The following is a 25090-nucleotide window of genomic DNA, read 5'->3' on the forward strand; positions in this document are numbered from 1 at the left end:
ACTGCGTACAGGGCAGGCTCATCTAAATTGCAAAAGTAAGAAGTTTAAAAAAATTAAACGCCAAAAATATAACTGATTGCAAGATTAGTCTCTCGGCAGTACTTAAAATTAAAGAAAGGTTGTCGAATATGTTTTTTTCTTATTTTCCTTTGATACTTTATTTCCATAATAAGTATTTTGTGGGCTAAACAAGGGCGCCTTCTTGATTTTTTGTTATGTACTCTTAATATTCAAGGAGTTGATTTTAGGTTTCTTCGTCGCAAGGGCCTTCACCTATACTCGTGTACTTGTGCATCTACACTGAACACTCTCAATACATTCGCTCGATGGAGGTGCAGTGCATGCCGTATGAAAACACTGGCTACAAACTCGTAGTTGCACAGTGCGTCGACGCTGGGGCCATGCACAATTCCAATATGATGCGCGGCACTTCGTTGTGGTTAGGACGTTGATAAAGCGTTGCTGGCTAGGATAAAGAGAGGCTAAAAAATTATCTCTCTAAGTGATTTCGTCGGAACATTCGGGATGCCTATAGTGCGAAGCCATAGCCTGCACTGCTCATTTCGCGAGTCCTGAGCTAGCTAAGGTTCCAGGATTAAGCTGCCACTAGTCACTCAATTAGCCTTAAATTGTGGCATTGCGGTAGGTGGCAGCAGACAACAGAATGAGTTCCTCAGGCCAGCGGAGAACGCTGTAGTTTAAAAACAAGAAATGAAAATAGTCTCTTTTTAAACGCTCCAAGTAATGAAAATACTGCGTACGTGGAACCAAGTGCGTGTAATAGAAGCAATTACGAGGCCATCACAGAGGGCCGGGCTTTGTGGGAAGGGGTGACGCGGTCGTGGCTCAAGCATATTGGTGCGCGAGGCTTCTTCGTAGTTTGTTCGTTAGCGTTTTGCAACGAAGGAAGAATTTACACTAGCAGCAGGGTTTTTTGGCAGGTGGAGATTTTGAAAATTATGCATTTAGTTGAAACGCGCTCAAAAAGAGCAATAAATGATTACCAGCAATGCATTAGAGTAAACCATAAATGGTTTATCTGTATCTTTACTGTTATAAAAGTAATCGATCGTTAGCACCAATTACAATAAAGTATAATTGATTATAACTGATAGATTACTTGCTACGGGTTAGATACCACTCTGGTAGGTAGCCCATGTGCGCAGTGACAGCTGCATGTCTGGTAAACGAAGTACCTAGTAAAATATCTTCTAGACATAATATCTTCCGCTCGAAAGATTGATAATGTTTTAAAAAAGCAGCCGTATAATGTGAGATAGTCGGCAAGAATGTAGTGTTTTGTGTTCTCGGGCCTCTTAATTTTAGTTTTAAGGGGCCCATGAGAAGCTGCGCGTATGTACTGAAGCTACGTTTCCTATTAGCGTATAAACCAAAGGTCAACCCTCTCCTCTATGCAAAAATGTTTAGGCTTAATTTATGAGAACCACACATATCGACGAACGAAAATGGTGCTTCTCGTCTCGCCGCTCAACTCAGCGCACGCTGGCGTGCAAGCAGCAAAGAAGGAAATAGCCGCGACAGCGCCACACCACGCCCAGTTCTGCCTGCTGAACTTGGGGGCGTACAGTGAGTGGTAGCACCTAGCAAGACCCCATAACTTAATCGCGAAGGTGTTGCGTTAACCTGTTCGCAAGCTTTCCCAAGAAGCGCTCATAAAAAAAATAATTTGTGATTTGTGTGTGTGTGTGTGTGTGGAGCCACGCAAAATTTGGCTCCATTACAAAGATCGCATGTATAGATTTTTTTGCATTACAATATCAGTGCAAGTACGGTTTCCGTCGCCCTGTAAGGAAATCTTTGTGACTCTTGCTTGAGAAAAATTACATCCTAAAAAAAATTGCTTAATTGCTTCCGTGCTGTAAATCCGGTACTGTAGTGCATTAATAACTGCAGAGTTAGGATTGGTACCACTTTTTGTTTTTGTTTTTCAGTTACAAGACAAGCAGGAAGAAAAATGTGCTGGAGTAGCACAAAAACCACGCTGCTTCTGGTCTCCGTCCTTTGCATTGTAAGAAATATCATTCATATCATCTTTCACACGAAGCTTCAAATAGTCACTAGTTCGAAACCACTGACGGAACATAAAGCATGTACTTGTAGACGTTTACGCACGCATTTTTGGACATCGTGCATTAGACTCTTCTCTGGTAACAAGGATTTCTTTGGCTAGTTCACGTATTTTTTTAATGCCATTTTGAAGAGCCAGCAGGATGTATACACTTTACTTAATGCCGCAGTGAATAAAAACCCTAAATTAAAGCAGAATTTGACTCATGGGCTCATATATCGCGTAACAAATTGCTGCCTGCGATAATTATAAAACCTCCACCGTTCAAAGCCGCGCTTTCCGCTGCAACGCGTGGACTTAGTGTGGTGACCTCAGACAACTGATCTACTTTATAAAGGTCTAGGCCGACTATGCTACTAAGGCAGCTGTGCGCGCGCGCGAACTATTTGACAAACATTTTGGCAAATCTCGCGGTCAAAATAAAGTTGCAAAGCTGCGTAAAGGGGGATTCGAAAGGGAGCCAACAGACCAACAAACAGCTTCAGACTACGTGGGAGATCCCAACCAGCTACGAGCGCAATAAAAAGTATCGTGAATATTTGCGCATGTGTTATGCAGTGCGATTGAAGAAATTAGTACAAATATAAGAAAACTAAAGCGAACATATGAAGTCTCCTGTAGAGAAAACGTATACCTCCCTCATTTCTATATGTTCGCTTCCAAGATCAGTTTCTCTCTGCCTCGCCTCCCAATTGAGTACATATAGCGCTCCAAACTTTGCAGATTTAGGACAATATGTACTCTATGATTTGAAAGCCACAAACAGCAGCTCGATATTACTTACACCTTTTACGACATTGCGTTAAAGTACTGTGAATTCGGCCGATGAAGCAATGCATAAATAAGCGAAGCTGGCGTGATGCACTGGCGGGAAGCATATAATACTTCATTGGGTCGAGGGGCGTCAGTACACGCTTGAAATATGCTTACAAAGCCAAGCTGGGTGAGTGAAAAAGAAAATGAAGACACAGCTATTTCTCTGTTGAATTAGCTGATCAGACAGTGAAGCATACCGACTATGGAGCAGGGCATGATTAGATCTGGCGGCTTAACACTTATTTCCAGGAGGAAGATCACGCTTGTATGCATTAGTTTCTCCCACATGGCTGTGCAGCGTCACTGCTGTTTTCGAATACACACAAAGAGAAGTTTAGTTTTACGCTTCAGCCTGGTGTAGAAAAAATTCCTGGAAACGGACAAAAAAAAATCGCCGCCGCGAACGTCTTTAGTTCGTGCAGCGACATATGACTCGCATGCTGGAAAGACTTTCGAAAACGACCACCAGATGACCTTCTGTGGGGCCCGTATAGGTTTTCCGAGTATCTTGTTACTTTCTATCCACATTTGCATCTTTGATTTCACGGCCTGCACGGCCAACCTGTATATAACAGATGTTATATAAATCCTACACACCGATTACCATATATGTTATATACAGGTCGGCCATGCAGACCATTAAATTAAATATTCAAGCATGGGTAGAAAGTAACAAGATACTCGGAGAACTTCAGAAAAGCTTTAGAAATGGTAGGCGCTTAGATGATAGCCTGTTCGTGCTTACCCAATGCATCGAAATATCTAGAGTGGAAAATAGACCTTTGTATTTGGCCTTCCTGGACATAAACGGAGTGTACAACAACGTAAACAGGGAACTTCTGTAGAACATATTCGAAGAAAATGGTATTTGTTATCAGATAACAGAGTTCCTACAGGAAATATACTGGGATAACAAAGTACAAATTACACGGGAAGGGAAAAGAAGTACGGAAGCTGTCAAGGCATGCAAAGGATTAAGACAAGGTTGTCCTCTATCACCGCTGCTGTTCATGCTTTATGGGATAGATCTGGAATGGAGGATAGAAGAACGTAACCTAGGTTTTAACCTGTCATATAGATTAGAAGGAAATAGCGCCTTTCTGGTTAATTGTATGCAGACGATATTGCGCTGCTAGCAGAGAGTCAGAAAAAATTAAAAACTACTTCAGTATTGCGGAAACTAAGGCTGTAGGCTTCCGTGTTAGCGCAGTCAAGTCGGGTCTGCTGACTTTCAACGGCTCAACTGATCAAGGTCTTAAAATACAAGGCCATGAAATACCCACAGTAGCAGAATAGAAATATCTCGGGGTATGGATAAACGAAGGATTCGCATACATTGAAAAGCATGAGCAATCACTTAAGGCAAAAGGGCGAAGAAATGCCGGGATGATGAAACATAGGGCATTGTGGGAATATACCAGGTATGAGGGTTTGAGGGGTATTTGGAAAGAAATTATGGTGTCCGGGCTTACTTTCGGAAAGGCGCTTTTGTGCCTAAAATCAGAGGTATAGTTGACATTACAAATAAATCAGACGGCCTTCGAAAGATTAGCATTGGGTCCCCACGGCAAAACCCCAATGAGGCGCTACAGGGAGATATAGGCTGGGAATCATTCGAATTTCGGGAAGCTCTGAGTAAAATATTATATGAGGAACGCCTGAGGAAATTGGACAGTGAAAGATGGGCAGCTAAAGTATTTAAATACTTATATTTAAAAAGCGTTGACTCACAATGAAGAAAAGAACTAGAAAACTAACAAGTAAGTATGCTGGTCACAAGGACGAAGAAATAAAGAGCGTTAAGCAACAGGTGAAAACACAGAAGGTAAATATTGGATCAATTCAATAGAAAAGAAACAGAATGTAGATCTATACCGGAAAAGGCACATCAGGAAGGAAGCTTTCTTTGGTAACTCAAGAGGCAGTACATACTTTTTGAAGCTAGATCAGGGTGCCTTTGAACACACAGCTACAAAAAGAAATTTAACAATGAAGATGACGCATGTGCTGTATGTGGTAACTCCAGTGAAACAATTGACCATATTACCTCGAATGTACTGGTATCTATAGGGAAGTCGATGCAGGCGCAGTCAGTCTTCCTGAAGCTCCAGGGTTTAGAGATACCAGTGGCCGGTTGAATGAGCCTGCGGTGGAAGCTAGCAAGAAACGATGGAAAGATTAGGGGCTTAAAAGCAGAAAAGTGACATAATGTTAGTAATCTAGAAAAAAATTCAATGAATAGAATGATGGTATAGTTAACCAATCAAAAACAATTATTAAAACATAGGGGGTGAAATGACCATGATAGCAACTGCTACCACCCCGTTTCAAAGGGGACGCTCCTATATTCCATCCATCCATCCATAGGTTGCGCAGGGATCTCAGCCACAGCGTACAGGTATTAATAAACGGTAGCCGTAAACATCATTCACCTGAAAGTCAATCAGGGCACAGTTACTATATGCTAAGGGTAATGGATATCAAACATATTTGGAATGATTGTGCGACAGACATTACTGCAAAATCAAGTAAACGATTTTTGGCCTAAAAGCAAACAGCAACGTTAAGTACAATGGTAGGCTGAAATAGTATTCAAACACAAGTGCACATGAAATTCTCATGAAAAATGAAATTTTAAATTAAGAGGTAATTCCGTTATAACGTAAGCTGGTTTAACATATAAAAATATAAGTGATGGTGACTGCTACTATCGCTTCGATATAAAAGGGGCACTAATATCATGAATCCATTGATGTGAAACATAGAAAAAGGAAGCACCGTATTTTGTGTAAGTTGCGCTGGTATGAGCATTTCTTTTGATAGAAAAAAATAATCCACATTTTCTGTACATTTTTCTCTGAATGCATCATGCTGCTGCCCAAGTTTTGAGAAGATTAAATATTTCACATCTTTCTCTTATTTCTGTATTGCATTGTATTGATATCCAGATGCCTTGCAAACGCACATGGAAAAACGACATGTTTATGTGTAGCGCGGTAAAGCTTATCCATGCCCTGTTTGCGGCATGTGCTCTTAGATGCAAATGACACACACCCACGTGTCGCGTGATAGTCTATATGGATACTGATTTTTCGCAAACACGCTTCCAGTGCATGAACGGATTCAACCTCTCGTCGAGGCTGTTTGGATACCGTGACAAGCTTCGGGAGAACAAGGTATCTGCCTACCTTCCTGATGTCACCGACATTTCGAAGTGGGGTATGTTATCTGCAAGGTGTCCCTCTTAACCTTCGCAAAGGTTAAAAAATAAAACCTCTGACGTAGGGCAGACAAGCCACTTATTTACAGCTCACAGCCATGTTAATAAACATTAAGAAATAATCATTTATATTCTTTTCTAAATTACTAAATATTACTCTTAGACAACTAATATCAACTGAAGACCACTTTCGGAAACCACCATTCCATTCATTCCAACAAAGCATTACATGTATCCTTTCTCTAAGCTCCGAAGAAAGTCCGCAACAGGCAGAAAATATTTCTTGAAAGCGCATTCGCGCGCCACGATTCTGATGCTCCCAATGATGGTATGAGTGAACTGAATCAGCTGCGGCAGTGACACGACGATGCAGTTCCAGAGGTATGTTGGCGACGGTAGCAGCGAGCTCGCTGCAAAATGTAGCCATATATTTTAAAGCCTAATAAAATTATTTGCCGGGAATTCGTATCAGCCGTACTGGCTTGAGGCACTAAGAAAATATCAAAAGAGGCTTGCTAGCGTGAGCGGAGGAAGACTCCTAGCCGAAGCCGATAAACAATATAATCATCAACAAATGTGAACACTTTAAAAACGTCAGTGTTTTGAAAGTATTCCCGAAGTACTCTTCACGTGGAGATAAGGGCACTGACACACGAACTACCGGAGATTAATTTTATTCTGTTTTCATATCTAGGCTTACAATTTTCAGATAGCCATACCTCCTGTATCTTTGAGGCCAGAGGCATACCCCATCTTCCTTTCCACTCTGTGGACACCGAGCTGGTAAAGACAGGCATATAGCTTTGGTGTTTCAACATCCTCGTACTACCCCGTACTCCGTACTCCAATACTCCAACCCCTCTCCCCCCCCCCCCCCCCTCTCCGCAACTACTCCGCATAAGATGGCACAAAGCTTTGACAATTCGATACTGCGCCTTTCAAGCACAGGATACCTGCCTCCACTGCTAGCGTCCGTTGCAGAAAACCTCGTAAAAAAGTTGAGCAGTGTAGCAAACAAGCCGATTGAAAATGGCAGAGAGCCAGAAGATGGCTGTCGTCCCGCATTCTCACGGGATCTTCCACAACCTAAACAAACTCAGCAATAGGGTGGGCGTCGAAATGCTTTTTTCTGCTCTCGAGTAACGTTCTAGAGTATGAAGGAGAGTACATGCTCCGAGCACGATCGAAGCCTGTCTCAAGCGACACCAAAAGCGCTAGTTTGAAGGCAACTTTTAGAGATCTTATTCTTGGGCGAGTTGGCTACACTCCATTCCTAATATTTAAAGGCGCGAATAGCACGGCACCTCCGCTGCTTCCCGTGTTATTCGCGCTTTTAAATATTAAATTGAGGGCAAGCACAGCATGATTTATTTCATACCGCTGGCTTGTAGAATGCATAGGCAAGACTAGTTCACGAATTCACGAGGCGCCAAAGGAGCATAGCAGAGATGTGGGTGGAATAAAAGGCAGCAATTGTTTATTATCATATTCGGGAATTCAAGGACTGCTGTCCTGTGCTTCAGAGAACTGTAGTTTTTCTTAAGGCTAATTCGCAACATTGAAGGAATGTAGTGGAGGCCTTTTAACTTAAAATAAAACCTTGCAGTTCGGGCGTCAGCACGCCCTCCATACCACTGAAAGATGAGATCATTGTTCTTTATAAATCAGTATCGCTGAAAAGTACAGCTTCATCTCATGCAGAGGAGGTAACCAGGGGATATCATAGGCATTCATGTTGCCATTCCTTTTGTCGATGGGAAAAGCGACTGTAATTAAGCGGGGGTTTCTCACAATAGAAGATCATTTGTTAGTAGCGCTGTGTCTTATCTTCAATGTGTCTGTTATCCCTGTCTTCTGCTATAACTGTGTGGCAAATTCATGCGCCAACTAACCTTGCAAGACTGTTCTCGCAATTCCAACACAGCTTTCTCACGCTTTTATCGGTTTAACCAGGTTAAACGCCGCATAATCGTATTGCGTAATTACTATATGATAACGTCAAACCCAACCCAGAATGTTGTGGCTTCCTTTATCAGACCTCGGACAAAAGCGAAATGGTCGAAGCTGACCAAGAAATACCTGATGAAAAACGAGTACGCAAGCTCGTTGCAGCCCATTGCCCGGCGTGTAGACTTTAAAGCACTCTTGCGTTACGCATTGCACCTTGTCGTTTGTATGAAATTTCATATGTACACAAATCCATCGCATGTCGTATTCTCTTCAACTACGCTATAGCCCTACAATTTCTTTTTTTCCAGTGAACGGCCGGAAAACCTCTGACCAGATCGCCATGGTTCTCGCCAGCGTGAGCCTAATCTTTGACGTCATCCTCCTGACCGGTGCCGTAAAGGTGCGGTATTCTATATGCGTTGCTCGAAAATGTGCTTTCGCGGAAAAAAAAAATCAGATTTGCGAATTAATGATCTGTAGAGTGTTATGGTCGCGATATTCAACGGTTTAAAGGAGCGTTTTTTTTTGCAAGAAACGTGAAGTGGCTGTTTACAAAATCTCCGCGACCATAGAATTTCCACCTCAGGTAGCAACCAATTAGAAAATGAAAAATTATAGACATTGAACAATACTTGAATTAAGTCACAAGCGGTAGTCATTGGCCACAGCCGCAGTCGCTTTTGCTGCTTCAATCTAGCCTCTCTTCGGCAATTAGTAAGCTGCTTGGCAACGGGATAATCTCGCTATTGGTTGTTCAATGGTCTCGGCAGCCTGTCTAGCACGGCTGCGGTCTCGTCTTTAGCGAAATTGCTTATGTGTACAGCGTATTTACCTAGGTTAAATGAAGAAGCGGCGCATACTGAACTTCATGAATAGGATGGTGTTTACTGCACAGTGTAGTGCTCTCGCTCCTGAACATGATGTTGAGGACGATGACGTTTACTGCGCAACGCGAGAAGAAACAACATGCGACGTACGAATACATGGTGCCATCTGTAGACAGTGTGAGGTACAAGGTCCAGGAATAACGCATAAAGATGTGCGCAAACTCGCAAATGAGTGATCGAAGGTAGAGCTCGAAAATGATCCTGAAGTAAACTCAGAGAGGAATTTTCCTAACTTAAACAACTATGTTTACTCGCTTGTCAATCTACGCTTCAAATTCTAATATGAATGCCTTATAAATATAGGCATAAGTCGACAAACCCGGCATTCGGCCGCAAGAGATGGTACCAAAAAGCTCCATGATATCAGCAGTACTGTATAGAAAAGTGAACGTGAGTCAACAGTGACATGGCCAAAAGATGAGGTCATGTCACATTGTCACCTGCTCAAGTTCATATGCATTCACAGCTAGCATCCAGAGATGGCTTTCACATCCATAAACTTAGGCGCCCCGGCAGGCTTTATTTCTTTGCGAGAGTAAACTGTATCTTGACAAATTTTGCTAAATCACTTCTTGTTTTCTACTCACCTTTCCTGCTCAGGTATCAAGAAAACACTGCACAATGCATTCTGCATTCTGTTTTGCGCATGTATTCGTTATCTCATGAATGCGAAATATCGCTGTCATGTTCAAATTCGCCCGTAGTCTAAAACGTTCAAACGTTCAACCAGTGACTAGTAATTGTGCTGCTATCTCCAAGGTAACAGCGGGAAACGCTAAAACTGACGGGATGTGGGATCATGCCGCTATCCGCTCTTGTGGACGCATACTTTTCGCTTTTATTTTGCCTTAGGAGTCCGTCGTGTACTGCGGCCTTAGAACGGCCCACTGCAAATTTGACTTCACTAACAATATCAGCGCCAAAGGTTTCGAGAATGAAACCTACAAATAAGAGTAGACGGCTTTGTAAATACTTACGATAAACACGCATGTGACGGCATGCCCACGCCATGTTTCACCCTTGCAATCTCACGAAAATTCATAGGACTACGAATAAGAAAGCGATTGAGCTCTATAGGTTGTGGGAGAATGCCTGGATAACATGTTTATAACTCATTCCGTTAACAGCACATTTCGAAACGAAACATATACAGTTTGTTCGGTCGTAAAGGCGTCGCCATAACCAAGAATTTTGTAAAATGATGTCAGAGAAATTATGCACGTGAACTCATATGCAAGTTGTGAAGCAAATGTTCTTTATTCAGCGTCCAGGTTGTCGCCATGCCGTCATGCCGTTTCGCTCCCATTTCGCATACATCTGCTACTCAAGCTGGAGTGTAGCAGCTGGAGTAGCAACGTTGCCTAGAATCATTTTTCGCATCTCCTGTCACCGCACAGGAAATTCAAACATGTATTCTAAATCTAAAGACAAGTGCAGGTTTTGACCGCCTTCACCCAACTAATAATAATGGATCGCTGATTGTATTGCCGACCCTCTCTCGTATATTATTATTCTCATCTATGAACCAGGACTATTTCTTTGTAAGCTAAAGAAAGCTAAGATTATTTCAGTTTTTAAGAAGGGTGACCGTATTGTATCTCGAATTACCGCCCCATTGCCATTTTACCATTTTTAGCAAGGTAATAGAAAGGAGCATAGCACAGCGCCTAACTAGTTACTTCTCAAAGTTAAATAAACTTTGACCTCATCAGTTTGGGTTCCGCTCGGGATATTCAACTAACTTAGCAATGGTTATCTTCACTGACAAAATTAAGTTTGCCATTGATAAGGGATTCTCTGCCGGGGCAGTATTTATTGACTTAACCAAGGCTTTCGATTCTATCATCCACTCTACATTACTAACTAAACTAGAAGCAAGAGGGGTAACAGGGCCGCCTCTCAATCTCATCAAAAGTTACTTATTAGACCGAGAACAAGCCATGTCGATTTCTAATGTGCTCTACAGCTTAAATACAAATATTACTGCTTTACCTCAAGGTTCTATTCTCGGCCCTCTGCTGTTTTTATATATTAATGATCTACCTAGTTGTCTTGCTAAATCAAAACCGTTTCTTTATGCCAATGATACTACTATATTAGCTACTGATAAATCAGTCCACTCATTAACATCTATGGTGACTACTGATTTCAATAATATTTTAAACTGGTGTCATCGTAACTGCTTGCAGATCAACCCTTCTAAGACAACATTCGTGGTATTCAGCTTCAATCGCAAGGCTCCCGTACACATCCCACTACTTACTTTTATTTTCCCATTGCATTGAGCATTCAGAACATTGCACATTTCTTGGCGTTACTCTGGACTCTAACTTTAAGTACAATAATCACACGTCTAACTTGAAACGAAGTGCGGCTTTGGCATCAGAGCGCTGCTAAAAGCGCGTCCCTTTTTCAATCGTGACAGTTTAAAAGCTTATTAGTACGCATTCATTCATAGTCATAATAATTACTGCATCAGTTCAAGGCGAAACACCCATTACATTTATATCAACTGCAATATCTTCAAACTCAGGCCACACTTGTAAAAACCTACAGTTTATACCGCAGCGATGCGCTATCACTTCTTCATGACAACATTTTACCGACCGCTTCTCTGATTACCTCTAATCTCGCAATCCAACTTTATACAGCTGTGCACAACACCATACCCTCAAATGTAATCAACAGGAAGGTCCTCAACAATAATAATGAAACTAGATTTGCTAAGGTCAATAATTGTCTATTACCACCCGTTCGAACGAACTACGGCAAACACACGACTCTTTTTGCTTCTCTACAAATTTGGAATAACCTCCCTTCTCATGCAAAGCAGTCCACATCTCTGTTTTTAATTAACAACTGTTATCCGTATTATAGCAATAGAATACCCCGCCGGGGTGGCGCAGTAGTTATGGCGCTCGACTACTGTTCCCAAGGACGCGGGATCGAATCCCGGCCTCGGCGGCAGCTTTTCGATGGAGGCGAAAAGCAAGGCGCCCGTGTGCTGTGCGTTGTCAGTGCACGTTAAAGAACCCCAGGTGGTCGAAATTTCCGGAGTCCTCCACTACGGCGTCTCTCATAGTCTGAGTTGCTTTGGGACGTTAAACCCCACAAACCAAACCTATAGCAATAGTCTAACACAATTTTCAAGCAAGGTTTTCGCTTTATATACCACTTTGTTCACATTCAATTCATAAGCGTTTTCATATGTCCGTTGGGAAAATGTATCAAATTGTGTATAATTTTCAAGTACTTTATTTTAACAATACCGGCCTCGCATGAAATGTTTGAAATTGTATTGCATTCTTACGTTTTTTTCATTTCACCATATTGTGTGCGCACGTTTTGCCTCTTTTGACTGCGTTTGCTGTACTAGTAATATTGTTCATAAGTTTATACGTCCATCCATAGGAGGTCCCGACACAGCCTTGAGCTCTGAGACCTCCTTCTGTATTATTTATGTAATACCTGTTTTTGTGAATAAACAAACTTTCTTCCTCTTCTTATTGAAGTGGTGGCTCCCAGATGACGCTACATGTACAGCTGAAACTGAAGAGCGCCAGGCCCATTGCCACAGAAATCCGCTTTTTAAACTTCTTGTGATGAGAACGCCAGTAAGTTTTCCTGACTTCATCAAAGGAAAGATGATGACTAAGCGTTTCATCAAGTTTCTTGAAGACACTTTAAGCGCCGTCTTGAATAAGAAAACAGCATTCATACCAAGTTACAACAGACAAGACTAAAAAAAGCCTGTGTTTTTACACTAATTATTTTACCTGAGGCAATCCCTGCCAACACTTTGTGTAATTTATTATGGCCAAGTAGCTAAAATGGCAAACCCACTGCTTTATAAGTTGATGTAGAAGTTCACGCAATGGCAGACAAGCGTGCAGAATCAGATGGCAGTTGTTTTGCGCTCCAGGCTGGCGCCAACAAGTAACGCGAAAGAGGAACACGACGCTGTTCCTCCAGGATTTCAGAGGAAGTTCTAAGTAAGCGGCTGCCTCTAGTGTGCGGAAAAGATAGCTCATCTCTCCCCATCGACGTGCCACAATGTTCGCTAACACAGATGCCTACCGAAAATTAACGTATCGGCAAGATGAACCAGATTCAGGAGGACATATTCGTAGCTTTCACCTCAGATATTCTGTTAATTGGCTGACTTGATAAAGCGTGAGAATCTGGGCCGTCAATCCTATCTAACTGAAATCCCTAAATCGATTTCACGAAATCTACGTTCTAGTCTGCAAAAACAACCACTATTTCTCTCCTTTTTTTAGGAGCAGGCATCGGCGATCCAGATGTCCGGAATGTGGGGCTCCATAGACTGCATTGCGGACGCCGTTATTGGCTTTCTCTCGGCTAACTACACCATGCCAAGCTTTGTAAGCTGTATTGTCGTGCTTCGTTTTATGAATGATGTTATAGGTTGTAACTTAGTGTTATCTCGGAAGTAAATATGTTGCCGCCCGAATGTCTTCTTCTCAGTGTGGCTGAAAACGAGTGCCATTCGTTACTATAGGACATGAAGTACCGTTGAGCGAATGTTCATTCAGTTATTTGTTTTCGCTACATTTTGAAGACTGCTCTGATAATAGAAACCTTTAGTATAGCCTTAGCGTGATGGTGAAATAAAGGAAATTTCTTTCATGTGCAGCGAGCAACTCAGCAGCAAAATATATTTTGTACAGCGTTCCGAAATCCTTTAACGCAGTCTAGTTTGCACGCAGGCAAAATGATCTTGAACAGTTGATTTGATTCCTAGATAAAAAAAAAAATAATTATATGATATTTTTGCTGTCGAATCCTACATTAACACTCATCTCCTCAGCAGAAACGTCAAGCAATGTATTGACTACTAAAATATGTGCATTATGAATCACAAACCTGGTGACTTTAACAACAATACATTTGAACGGTGAGCTGTTGGTCACACATCTGTGGTCAATATAGTTGTCAGTGCAGCGTTGTCTTTGTGTTTCTGTGTGCTTTTTATGTTTTGTGTTGTTACCTGCTCTGCTGCCTTCTTACAAGAGACTAGTGACTTGGTCTAGTGAATGGATTCGCAAAGTTCAAACCACTAGGAAAAGTGTTATTTTCTTCATATTACATGCAGGTCAAAAATAATGGTCAGTCTAATAAAGAGTGCCCCGTTAAATTCTTAAAACACAAATTGCCTCACAAAGCTCCTAACCCATTTCTATTATGCCCATACAAGATGTACACACTCTACTGGGCAGTATACACACGGCAAGGCTTTCTCTGGATTTTAAGGGAGAAATTGGGGGAGGCAGAATCGGGCGTCGATCTCAAAAATTGTCAAATCACTGCCTGAACTTTATAACTTGGTCGTCGAAGCAAGGCCACTCTTAGCGAGAGTAGCGAAGCCAGTGAGCTGCGTTAAACTGTAAAGCAGGAGCGCAACCTGTAATTCAGCTGAAGCGAGCTGCTTTCACTTGGAAGGACCTCGCTATGCTTCTAAGTAAATATCCAAAAGCCACAGCGTTAACTTATAAAACTTGGCTGGATACGCTCCCTCGTTTCTATGTTGGCGTTTTGCGCATGCAGAGTTTAGAGCGGTTAATCTGCTAAATAAGCAAGCCGCCAAAGTCTACTAAACCGGTGTAGTGAAATTGAAGTCGACGTAATTCCGAACGTTGTATAAGAATCGATAAATACATCATGGTGGAAACAAATTCGCATTCTGGATATTCGGGTGATTTCGCATGTTATTGCCCACGTTGATCCGTATTTCAAACCGAAATTTTATCTTTTTTTTTTAAAGGAACAAAGGAAAACAGTGGTAAGTATAAATGTTTCCGAAGCTGGTCCCCTGCAGTAGCATATAGACTGTAGGCTGCAAAGGTCTGCTAATGGCCAGGAGGAGGCATATGTGCTTGCTATTGTCTTCTCTTTAAATTATAGCCCCTTGTAATTTTACGTAAACCATTCCAATCTTAATTTTCTTATCTTTTACCAGCCGCCTGCATGGGGCCTTATGATTGCTATTGTAGAGCACGGATCGAATATGAAATATTTGTTTGTTCATTCTCGTTCTCACGAGACGCGGATTTTTCATTTCTTTTGTGCTAAATATGATTCGAGACGCATCTCGAAACATTATAGCCACGCGTGTGTGTTTCTGCAATGTTCCAGGGTTGCAGTAATCATTTGTTTTTTTTTATCTCCATCTTTCTTCGCAGCCTTTAATTGGAGCGCTGATGATTGAAACTTGCATTATTTGTGCAACGATCGCCGAGCGCGATTGTTGCTATCGCCGCCGCCGCTGATTAAACAGTTCTTTTTAGGTCGGAAGTCCGCTCAATAATAAGTATATTAAAGTGAACTTCAGGCCTACTCATTTGTTGCCAACGGCTTCGCAACCCCTATACGTGACATCTGGTGGACGTGGTTCCCTTCGTGTTCCGGTTAACCCATTGAAGCCAAGGCCACAGGCCTGTTACTGTCAACCCGGGGGACCAGCCAATAGGCCACAAAACCTGACGCCGGCTTCGATGGCTTAAACCAGAACATGGTCTCCTGCCGAAACCTGTTCGACTTCGCAAAGCATCAACATTGGCAATGACCCAGTCTAGGCTACCGGTTGTCTTCGTCTTCGTGCAGCCCTGGAAGCCCCCCAACTTCCGAGGGCTGCCCTCTGAAGACGGGAAAGATTGGATGAATCTTTGCGGTCATGTGGCAGAATTCAATGCCTGGAACGACGCTGCAGAACTCAGGCAAGTCAACTTTGCTTTTCAAGGATCTGCCTTAGTCTTGTTGGAAAATTATGAGGCTCCTTTGAAGGATATTCAATTGCAGCGCAAAAAACATTGCCCAGGTCCACCTCCAATCAAAAATTCAGCTTCCAAAGGATCCAGTCCTGACTTATATTTTGTAGATGAAGCGTCTTTTCCGCCGTGCTGATTCCGGCATTACAGAGGAGACCAAGCCGTACCTGTTGATGCGCTCTGTGAAAAATCAGGTATATACAGGGCTTCTTCGCCAGTCGCCAAAGGCTGTTGCGGCATTCTGCCAGGAAGCAGCGAATGTCGAAAAGTCCTTAGAACCAAGGACGCGACTGTACAATCGTCTTCTTAAAAATCCTTTCTGCGAGCCACTAAATGGACCACTTGAAGCGGAACGCGCAACTCACTACAGTAGCGCACCTGCCAGCGGAAACAGCTTTCGGGCACTCACCCGAAATATCTGCGAGACGATTTTCCCCGATTGGTGCCATCATTCTAACAACCACAGTTGGCGACTCTTGCGGACGTCATCCGCGAAGAATTCCAGCAGGCACTGGGTGTTCCTCAAACGACGGTTCCGATGGCTCTCGCGCCGGAAGCAACAGCTGAACTATGCTTCTGCATTGCGTCGTCCTGCACTCCAACCTGACCTTCCAAGCTCTCGCCGTTACCGTCCTGATCCATAAAGCTAGCCCCCGCAGCCAAACCTAAGAACGACCCTTAATCAGGCCCCGGAAAATGCGATCCCTGGAGGACTTCTAACAACCGACTACTCCGCTTCCATTGTGGTGTGCTTTCTTGGTGACTCTGGCCCAGGACATTCTCGACGCTTAATAGCGCTTTGAATAAAGTTGTTTCCTCTTCCCCCACACATCCTTGTCACTGTGTGTACAGGCGTATAGGCTTGCGTAGTTTTAACGTCGACGCCCCACGACCCGGTCCTGGCGAGCGACCACAGGGAATCGACGACTTTCTTAGGAGCGAAGAGCACACATCACCAACTCGTCTGTCACGCTCCCTAGTACCGTTTAGGTCCTGCTTTGCGTCGCAGGGCAAGAACTCCGTGCGATGAAGTTCCCTCAGCACTAGTGGAAACTAAATGCCGCAATATTTGAAGGTCAGGTTTTTCAACTGCAGAAAACCGAATATCCTCTGCCAAGCTTTTGTGGTGCTGTAGCACAGTTCCAGCGAATTAATTTGGGCATGAATTTTCGGAACGAGCATCGGGCGATCATCGACCTCTGCTCACAACTTGTCAAGCTCTCGACGGACAACGCCATGCCTTCCACGAGGACATCGACACGTCACATAGCTCTGAACCTCTTCGACAGAGATTTGACCGTGTTGCCCGATCAAACGTCGTCGCCTTTGTGGGCAACGGAGACATCGAAACTGTCGAAGGCGTCGGCGAAGGAAGCACCCAGTTGCTCCTGAAGTGTGGACTGGGAATCGCAAGAGGCGTCGCACATTGCCGTCATGGACAAGCTCAAGTGCTGGTCACGAACTTAACCGAGAATACTGGCACGTGAACAAGGGCACGACTGTCGCTTTTCTCAGCGACCTAGCGGACACCCGAGATTCTTCGCCCTTCTCAGCTAACCTGAAAACGACGAACCCAATCAGCTAACCTGAAAACGACGCACCCAACCGAGCGAAGCAGGCCACGTTTGACAAGATCGAACCATCAAGACTAGCTTTGTACTCTTGTTGAAAGCTACAGCGAGTGTTTTTATTCAGTGCCAAAGATGCGGCAAACTCCGTTTTCAAAGCACAACGTTATGACGGACGAACACGCTCGACCACTTCGTCAAAGCTCCTACTGCATATCGCCCCGGGAATGCCATACGGATCGTGTTGAGGAGATGCTTGTTGTTGAAGTGATTCAGCCATCGAGGATCCCCTGTGTGGCACATGTGTTTGGCGAAACTGAAAGACGGCACACTTCGCTTCTGCGTTCATTGCCTACGCTTGAATAGCAAAACGAAGAAGAATGCCAGCCTTCTTTCGCGTATCGACGAGACACTGCATCGGCTCTGCAACTAAGTAGTTCGAGAGGGTAATGGAAAGTTGAGGTCGTTAAAATAAACCGCAAGAAGACCGCGTTCATCACGCCAGACGACCTTTTCTAGTTCAAGGTAATGCTATTCGGCCTCTGCTCTGCACCATTGACTTTCCAGCGAATAATGGAAACCGTACTGGCTGCCTTGAAATGACCAATGTCTGGTGTACTTAGACGACGTTGTTATCTTCTCTTCAAACTTTGAAGAACACCTGAGAAGACTTCGAGCAGTTCCTGACGCAATCAGGTGGTCAGCTTTCACATTGAAAGCAAAGAAGTATCGCTTCGCCTATGAGGAGCTGTTACTCCTGGGCCATATCGTGGGCAAGGATGGCGTTCGGCAGACTTGCGGAAAACTGCTTCGATCAGCCAAATTTAGCAGCCTTCCGGCAAGAAAGCCGTGCGCAGATTCCTCTTCCAATAGACTCTTCCTCAAGTTAAAAAAGATATAATCATCGGGACGTACAATGATCGAAATGAGGTACAAAAATGCGCAAACCCTAAGGGGTAAAAAACGGAAGAACGAACAGCCCCAAAAATGCTGTTGATTGGTCGATTCGACATAGCAATGGTATAATATCCAGAGCTCTTTCATGTGCGGTTGTCCCTCGCGACTGTATGCGAGTGAGTATGTGTAAGATAATAGCGCCACAAATTAAGGCATTCGTGATCAACTAGTAGCAAAGTGCTTGGATTTGCAAAGAAGCCGCTGAGAGCAGCCATTTATGCTGCCGCTTCATCGCAAAATAGCCGCGGCAGCAGCTTTTCGATAGAGGCGAAAAGGAAGGTGTCATGTATTCTGAGGTGTCAGGGCTCTTTTAAGAACCCAGGGAGGAGAAAATTCCCAGAGCACTCCGTCCTTGATAGCCTCACGCATTTTGGGACATTACATCCTACAAACTAAACCGAAAAATAATAGCGTTATTACGGTGACTATATTCCAAGGACGTCTATCGCAGTCGTAAATATCCGATACCAATGAAGGACAAACATAAAACTAAAAGCAAAACTTTGTGTTGAGAGGCATGAATGCTGCAGCTTCTTTTTCGCTATTCTTCTCACACATCCCGTTCGCTCTTTAACAGAGTCAACACACATCCGATTCTATAAGAGCACACGTATGTTTTTTTTTCAAAGCAGTACAACAGGTGCCAGTCATTCAAGAACTTTCTGGCTGTTGTCAGAGACCGTACAGAATCAGTTGCCTAGTTTTACGGATTTGCTCTTCAATTCACCTTACAAATTCATAACACCACTCCATTTCGACAGGCTCACAGATTAGTCCACGCCCTCTCATCTGCTAGCTTTCCTGGTAAACACAGTTATTGGGCAGAAATGCACTGGGTCTGGTAAAAATTGTAAAATGAACTGGTAAAAAAAGGTAGTCTTAAAAATGGACTGGTCTTTTTTTCTCGCTTTCTAGACCAGTCCATTTCTGTCCAATAACTGTGTTTACGAGGAAGGCTAGCAGATGAGAGGGCGTGGACTAATCTGTGAGACTATCGAAATGGAGTGGTGTTATGAATTTGTAAGCTGAATTGAAGAGCAAATCCGTAAAAGTAGGCCACTGATTCTGTACGGCCTCTGGCAACAGGCAGAAATTTCTTGAATTTAGGAGCCCTGCGATGAAGCTCACTTCCAACTTTGATTTTATATTATCATAAATTTATTATTTTGCCCATTTGTATGACCTCTGCCTCGGGACTGCATGCGAATAGAATGGTTGTATCAACTGCCTTTCTTAGTTTAGTGAATCAAAGGCGAATATTTGTTTAGTAATTTTTTTAAAGAGAAATAAAACGCACTTCGGCCATTTTACCATGAGCTAATGAAAGAGTGACGTGGTTATTCGCGGCTTGAACGGACATTTCCCTATGGCAATATTTCGATGGTGTTTGACTCAGAACACGTGTGACACATTACACATGCCTATTAGAGCGTAAGCTTTACTACGGGGGGTACAAATTCGGATTTCGCTTCCTGGATCATGACCTTGATCTAATTAAGTGTCAATCTGTAGTGAGATAGCTACTGCGCCTTCCTTTCTACAAGACTAACTAAACAAACTATATAGATTACCGAAACGAAAAGGCGGTATTAAGAGCGCTATCACTTCTACTTATAAGGAGAAGCTAGAGCGTCCCCCTAATTATAAACGTCAAAGCTTGTACTACCTTGGTGAATCATGCAAAGCCGCCCCTAGCGGAGGTTTAGATGACCTAACTATGTTAAATCCACCAAAATTAAACTACCCCTATTTTTGTCATCTGCTCGTTGCGTATATATATATATATATATATATATATATATATATATATATATATATATATATATATATATTGTTACGACGTTTATTTAGACAGATCTTAGGCTGCGGTAGAGAATAGCACGCAAGAGCGGGGCAGAACCAGCTTCCTCTTCTTCTGCTTATTCCGCCAAACCTCATCTTCCTTTAATGAGGACCGCGGGAAGTGCGTGACACTGCCCCCTTCGCAGACGATGCCCGCGGGGCGAGTCAAGGTTCGTCACGTTGATAGAAGGGCTTCATGCGGGCCACGTGGACTACTTGAGTCTTCCGAGAACGACGCCCTTGGGTGGTCACGCGAGAGACTACAAAGTTTACTGCGCTGAGGCGTTCCAATACAACGAAAGGGCCAGTATAGTGGTGCAACAGTTTCTGGCACAAGCCGCGCTTACGCAACGGCGTCCAAAGCCACACCAAGTAACCAGGGACATAATTAACATCTTGATGACGCTTGTCGTAGCGTTGCTTGTAGCGTTCCTGGGAGGCAAGAGTGCGAAGTCTAGCGAGTCGACGAGCTTCTTCAGCCAAAGAGAGAGTATGCGCTAGTGAAGTTTCAGCAGGGAGTGAGAAAGGCAGAAACGTGTCCAAAGTGCTTCGTGGAGGTCGTGCATAGAGAAGAAAAAACGGACTGTAGCCTGTCGTTTCGTGCTTAGCAGTGTTAAATGCGTATGTTATAAACGGAAGGACTTCATCCCAGTTTTTGTGGTGGGAGTCGACATACATTGCGAGCATATTGCTAAGCGTCCGATTGGTGCGTTCGGTAAGACCGTTTGTTTGTGGGTGGTAAGGAGTTGAATGGCGAAAATGGGATGAGCAGAGGCGAAGAAGTTCTTCTACAACTTCTGCCGTAAACTGTCGGCCACGATCGCTTATTAACACACGAGGAGGCCCATGTCGAAGAATGATGGACCGTAGGAGGAACGCCGAGACATCAGAAGCAGTGGCTGACGGTATAGCAGCAGTTTCACAGTATCGCGTGAGGTAGTCTACGCACACTATGACCCAGCGGTTTCCGTTGGAGGAACGGGGAAACGGTCTTAGAAGATCAATTCCCGTCTGTTCGAATGGGGTTCGTGGTGGCGTTATAGGCTGAAGATGACCCGGCGGTGAGCAGGTTGGGTGCTTGAAACGCTGGCACTGGAGGCAGCTGGCCACATAACGTTGAGTAGTTTGACGCATCTTCGGGCAATAAAAACGTTCTTTAGTCCTGTGCAATGTCCTTGCGAAACCCAAGTGTCCAGCTGTGGCATCGTCGTGCATTACCCGAAGAACCTGACACCTAAGACTTGTAGGAACTACCAGAAGAAGCCGCGCACTTACTGATGAGTAGTTCTTCCTGTATAGTACACCGTCACGAATGCAGAATGAGGTCGTAGGGTTCCGGGATTTTGCTGCCTCAAAAAGCGGCGCCAACTCGTTGTCGTGCCGCTGCGCAATCTTGAATTCACCAACATCAGGGAAACTTGTAGAGATAGCAGCTATATATTCATCCAAGACCTCATTGTCGCAATCAGTAGTTTCCAGTGGCAACCATGACAAGCAGTCAGCATCACCGTGCTTACGACCACTCTTAAAAGACACAGTAAAATTGAATTCTTGAAGGCGCAAAGCCCACCGCGCAAGGCGTCCACAGGGGTCACGAAGGTTTACAAGCCAACATAAGGAATGATGATCCGTCACAATTTTAAATGCACATCCATAAAGATATGACCTAAACCGTTGCACACCGAATACAACAGCTAAGCATTCCTGTTCAGTTACTGTGTAATTACGCTCAGTCTTGCTCAAAGAACGGCTTGCATACGCAACGACATTTTCATCGCCATTGTGGCGCTGTATGAGAACAGCACCAATTCCAACTGCGCTGGCGTCAGTGTGAAGTTCTGTTGGAGCTGATGGACAGAAGTGGCGTAGTACTGGTCCTGATGTCAAAATAAACTTTAACTGACGAAAGGCGGAGTCACAATCGGCAGTCCACTTGAAAGGCACATCTTTTTGCAGAAGACAAGTAAGGGGATATGCCAGATCAGCAAATTTCGGAACAAAACGCCGAAAATAGGAGCAAAGCCCAAAAAAACTCCTGAGCTGTTTTAACGATTTCGGCGCTTTAAAACAAGTTACAGCTTCGATTGTTTTCGGATCAGGCCTGATTCCATTCTTGTCTATGAGATGTCCAAGTACCACAGTCTGGCGTTCTCCAAAACGACATTTTTTGGAATTGAGTACCAGACCAGCTTTCTCAATACACTCCAAGACAACCTCTAATCGACTGTTGTGTTCATGAAAAGTTTTCCCGAATATCACTACATCATCCAAATAACACATACAAATGTGCCACTTCAGCCCGCGCAAAACTGTATCCATGAATCTTTCGAACGTGGCTGGAGCGTTACATAATCCAAACGGCATCACATTAAATTCATACAGCCCGTCTGGGGTGATGAATGCCGTCTTTTCTTTATCTTCCGGGTGCATGGGGATCTGCCAATAGCCTGATCGCAGGTCAACTGAGGAAAAATAGGAGGCGGAATGTAAGCAATCAATGGCGTCATCAATACGTGGCAGGGGATACACGTCCTTCTTGGTAACAGTATTCAGACGTCGATAATCAACACAAAATCGCCATGTGCCATCTTTCTTTTTGACTAGAACCATAGGGGCAGCCCACGGACTAGACGATTCCTGAATGATGCCCTTATGCAGCATGTCACGAACTTGTTCTTCGATTGTTTGGCGCTCTGATGGGGATACACGATAAGGCTTCTGACGGATTGGATCAGCAGTTCCAGTATTGATTCGGTGCTGAGTACGGGAAATGGGAATCCGTGGTGGCGAGTCCCGAGAGAAATCGAAAGCCGCAGTATGTTTCGCCAGAACTTCCACTAAACTGTGACGGTCACTTGTTGGCAGGGATTTATTAATCATGGCAAGCAATTTTGTCTCATCTTCTTCTGAGCATACGATAGGCTGGGAATTGTCTGTGCTGAGCACGGCCACTGATTTAAAAGTGTCTTCGTCAAAGTTGGCAAGTTTTAGACCACGTGGTAATACAACAGGTTCGTTAGAGCAGTTAGTCGTCCACAAAGAAGAATGGCCATTCATGACTGCGATGATGCAGTGGGGAATCAGAATACTTTTCTTCGCGCAGTTGAGGGTGAGTGGTTCAACCACAGCGTCGAACGCATCACTGGCACAGCTGGAACTAACAACTCGTATAAACTCGGCTGACATTGCAGGAATGACTGTGTCTTCCGAAACCGAAAGCGTGCTAGGATGGGTCCGCGAATTTTCACGCAAAGCAGATTCAATTCGAGTGCTCACAAAAATGTCCCCATTGCGAAAGTCGAGAGTGGCCCCACATTGCTCCAGAAAATCGAGTCCAAGAATGACGTCATGGGTTGATCGAGTAAGTACTGCGAATTCAGTTCGAAATTTGTGGCCGGCGATAACAAGATTCACGGAACAGACTCCAAGTGGGTTAAGCGGTTCGCCACCAACACCCCATAATGTTGTCGCATTATCCCAAGCAAACATAATTTTACGACCAAGGCAGTTTTTAAAAGCGAGACTTATAATAGAAATAGTTGCACCTGTGTCCAACAATGCCATAGCACGTACACCGTCCACAAACACTTCAATTCGGTTTTTTAACATCGAAATGGGCAGAGGCATGGGTAAGCTAGAATCTTTTGCGACCTCACCTCTATCGGCCGCACTCACTAGTTTCCCGGAGGTGGCGACCGTCGTCGGGGTGAAGGGGATTGTCGTAGGCGCCGAGATGATGGTGTGAGGCTACGGTCAGAGGCCGGTGAATCGTTTCGGTTCAGTACCATTCTGCGTTCTTGTCGGTTAGCTGTTGTTCTGTACTCATTCCGGCCAGGTGTTCTTCTATATGAATCATCATTGTCAGCAGGAAGCCTTGTACGGGAGTTCACCCATTGTCGGCGATACTGCTGGTACGGACGACGGTTGCGGCAAAAGCGGGAAATGTGGCCGATCATTCCACAGGTATAACACACTGGCGGCTCGCGTTCGTTCGATGAATAAGGCTCATCGTCGCTTGTATTAAACGTTTCATGCTCTGGATGTGGTCGACGAGGAGGACGAGAGTGCTCGCTGTTGTAGGCGTTGATGTTGAGAGGCTGGATGTTCGGGCGATGAGCAGCAGAGCATCGGGTGTCCGAAGGAGACGTAACAGAGGAATCATAACAGGTAGAAGATGGGCTGTCTGACGAAGAGGTACTCCTGTAGACGGGTCTGACATGGCCCCCAATATCTTGACGCCTCCGAAGCTCTTCGCGGACGATCTGGCGAATTGTATCTGCCAGGCTTGTCGTTTCAGACACATCCACACTAGCGACAGTTGTCACATTAGGCAGCCGACCAAACTTCGGAATGATACGGCGTCGCTTCAAAGATTCAAACGTGCGGCAGTGTCGTGTTACGTCAGCGGTGGTATTCAAATCCTCCTTGCAGATGAGAAAGTTGTACACATCTTGCGCTATTCCTTTGAGGAGGTGGCCCACTTTGTCGTCTTCTGTCATTCGGTCATCAACTATTCTGCATAGCTTGAGGACTTCTATATAAGTTGTGCAGGTCTCCCCCGGTACTTGTGCTCGCTGAGCGAGAGTCTGTTCTGCGCTCTTTTTTCGAGCATCGGCATCGCCGAATCCCGCTCTCATTTCTTCCATGAAGCGATCCCAGGTGGTAAGGGATGCTTCATGATTGTCAAACCATGTTAGTGCAGTTTCTTCAAGAAAGAATACCGCATTCGCCAGCTTGGTATTCGCATCCCAGCGGTTGTATTTGCTCACCCGATTGTAGTGGGTGAGCCAGTCATCCACGTCTTCCCCAGGCTTGCCATAAAAGTGTCGGGGTTCCCGATAAGGCTGTGGGGTGGTCGGTTGTGCTGCTGGCATGGGCGGTGTTGAAACATCTGGTTGCGCCATCTCCGTCCGTAAGGGGGGTAGCCCAGCAATTCTGCTGCTCCGGCGAAGTAGGAGAGGTTCCGTGGTGAT

The 25090-nt window shown here is 44.3% G+C and overlaps 1 protein-coding gene across 1 annotated transcript in view; it reads left to right on the forward strand.

The window, feature by feature from the left end:
- Positions 1-1975: 1975 nt before the first annotated feature.
- Positions 1976-25090, forward strand: part of LOC146209395 (uncharacterized) — a 61264-nt gene continuing 38149 nt past the window's right edge. The window contains exons 1-5 of the mRNA XM_084580227.1: positions 1976-2029; positions 6016-6124; positions 8384-8475; positions 13243-13347; positions 15587-15699. Of these exons, the coding sequence (XP_084436353.1) occupies positions 1976-2029; positions 6016-6124; positions 8384-8475; positions 13243-13347; positions 15587-15699 (473 nt within the window). The remainder of the gene's footprint in view (positions 2030-6015; positions 6125-8383; positions 8476-13242; positions 13348-15586; positions 15700-25090) is intronic.

This window comes from Amblyomma maculatum, chromosome 1, assembly GCF_055883805.1.
Source record: "Amblyomma maculatum isolate TAMU_Amacu chromosome 1, ASM5588380v1, whole genome shotgun sequence".
NCBI lineage: Eukaryota > Metazoa > Arthropoda > Arachnida > Ixodida > Ixodidae > Amblyomma > Amblyomma maculatum.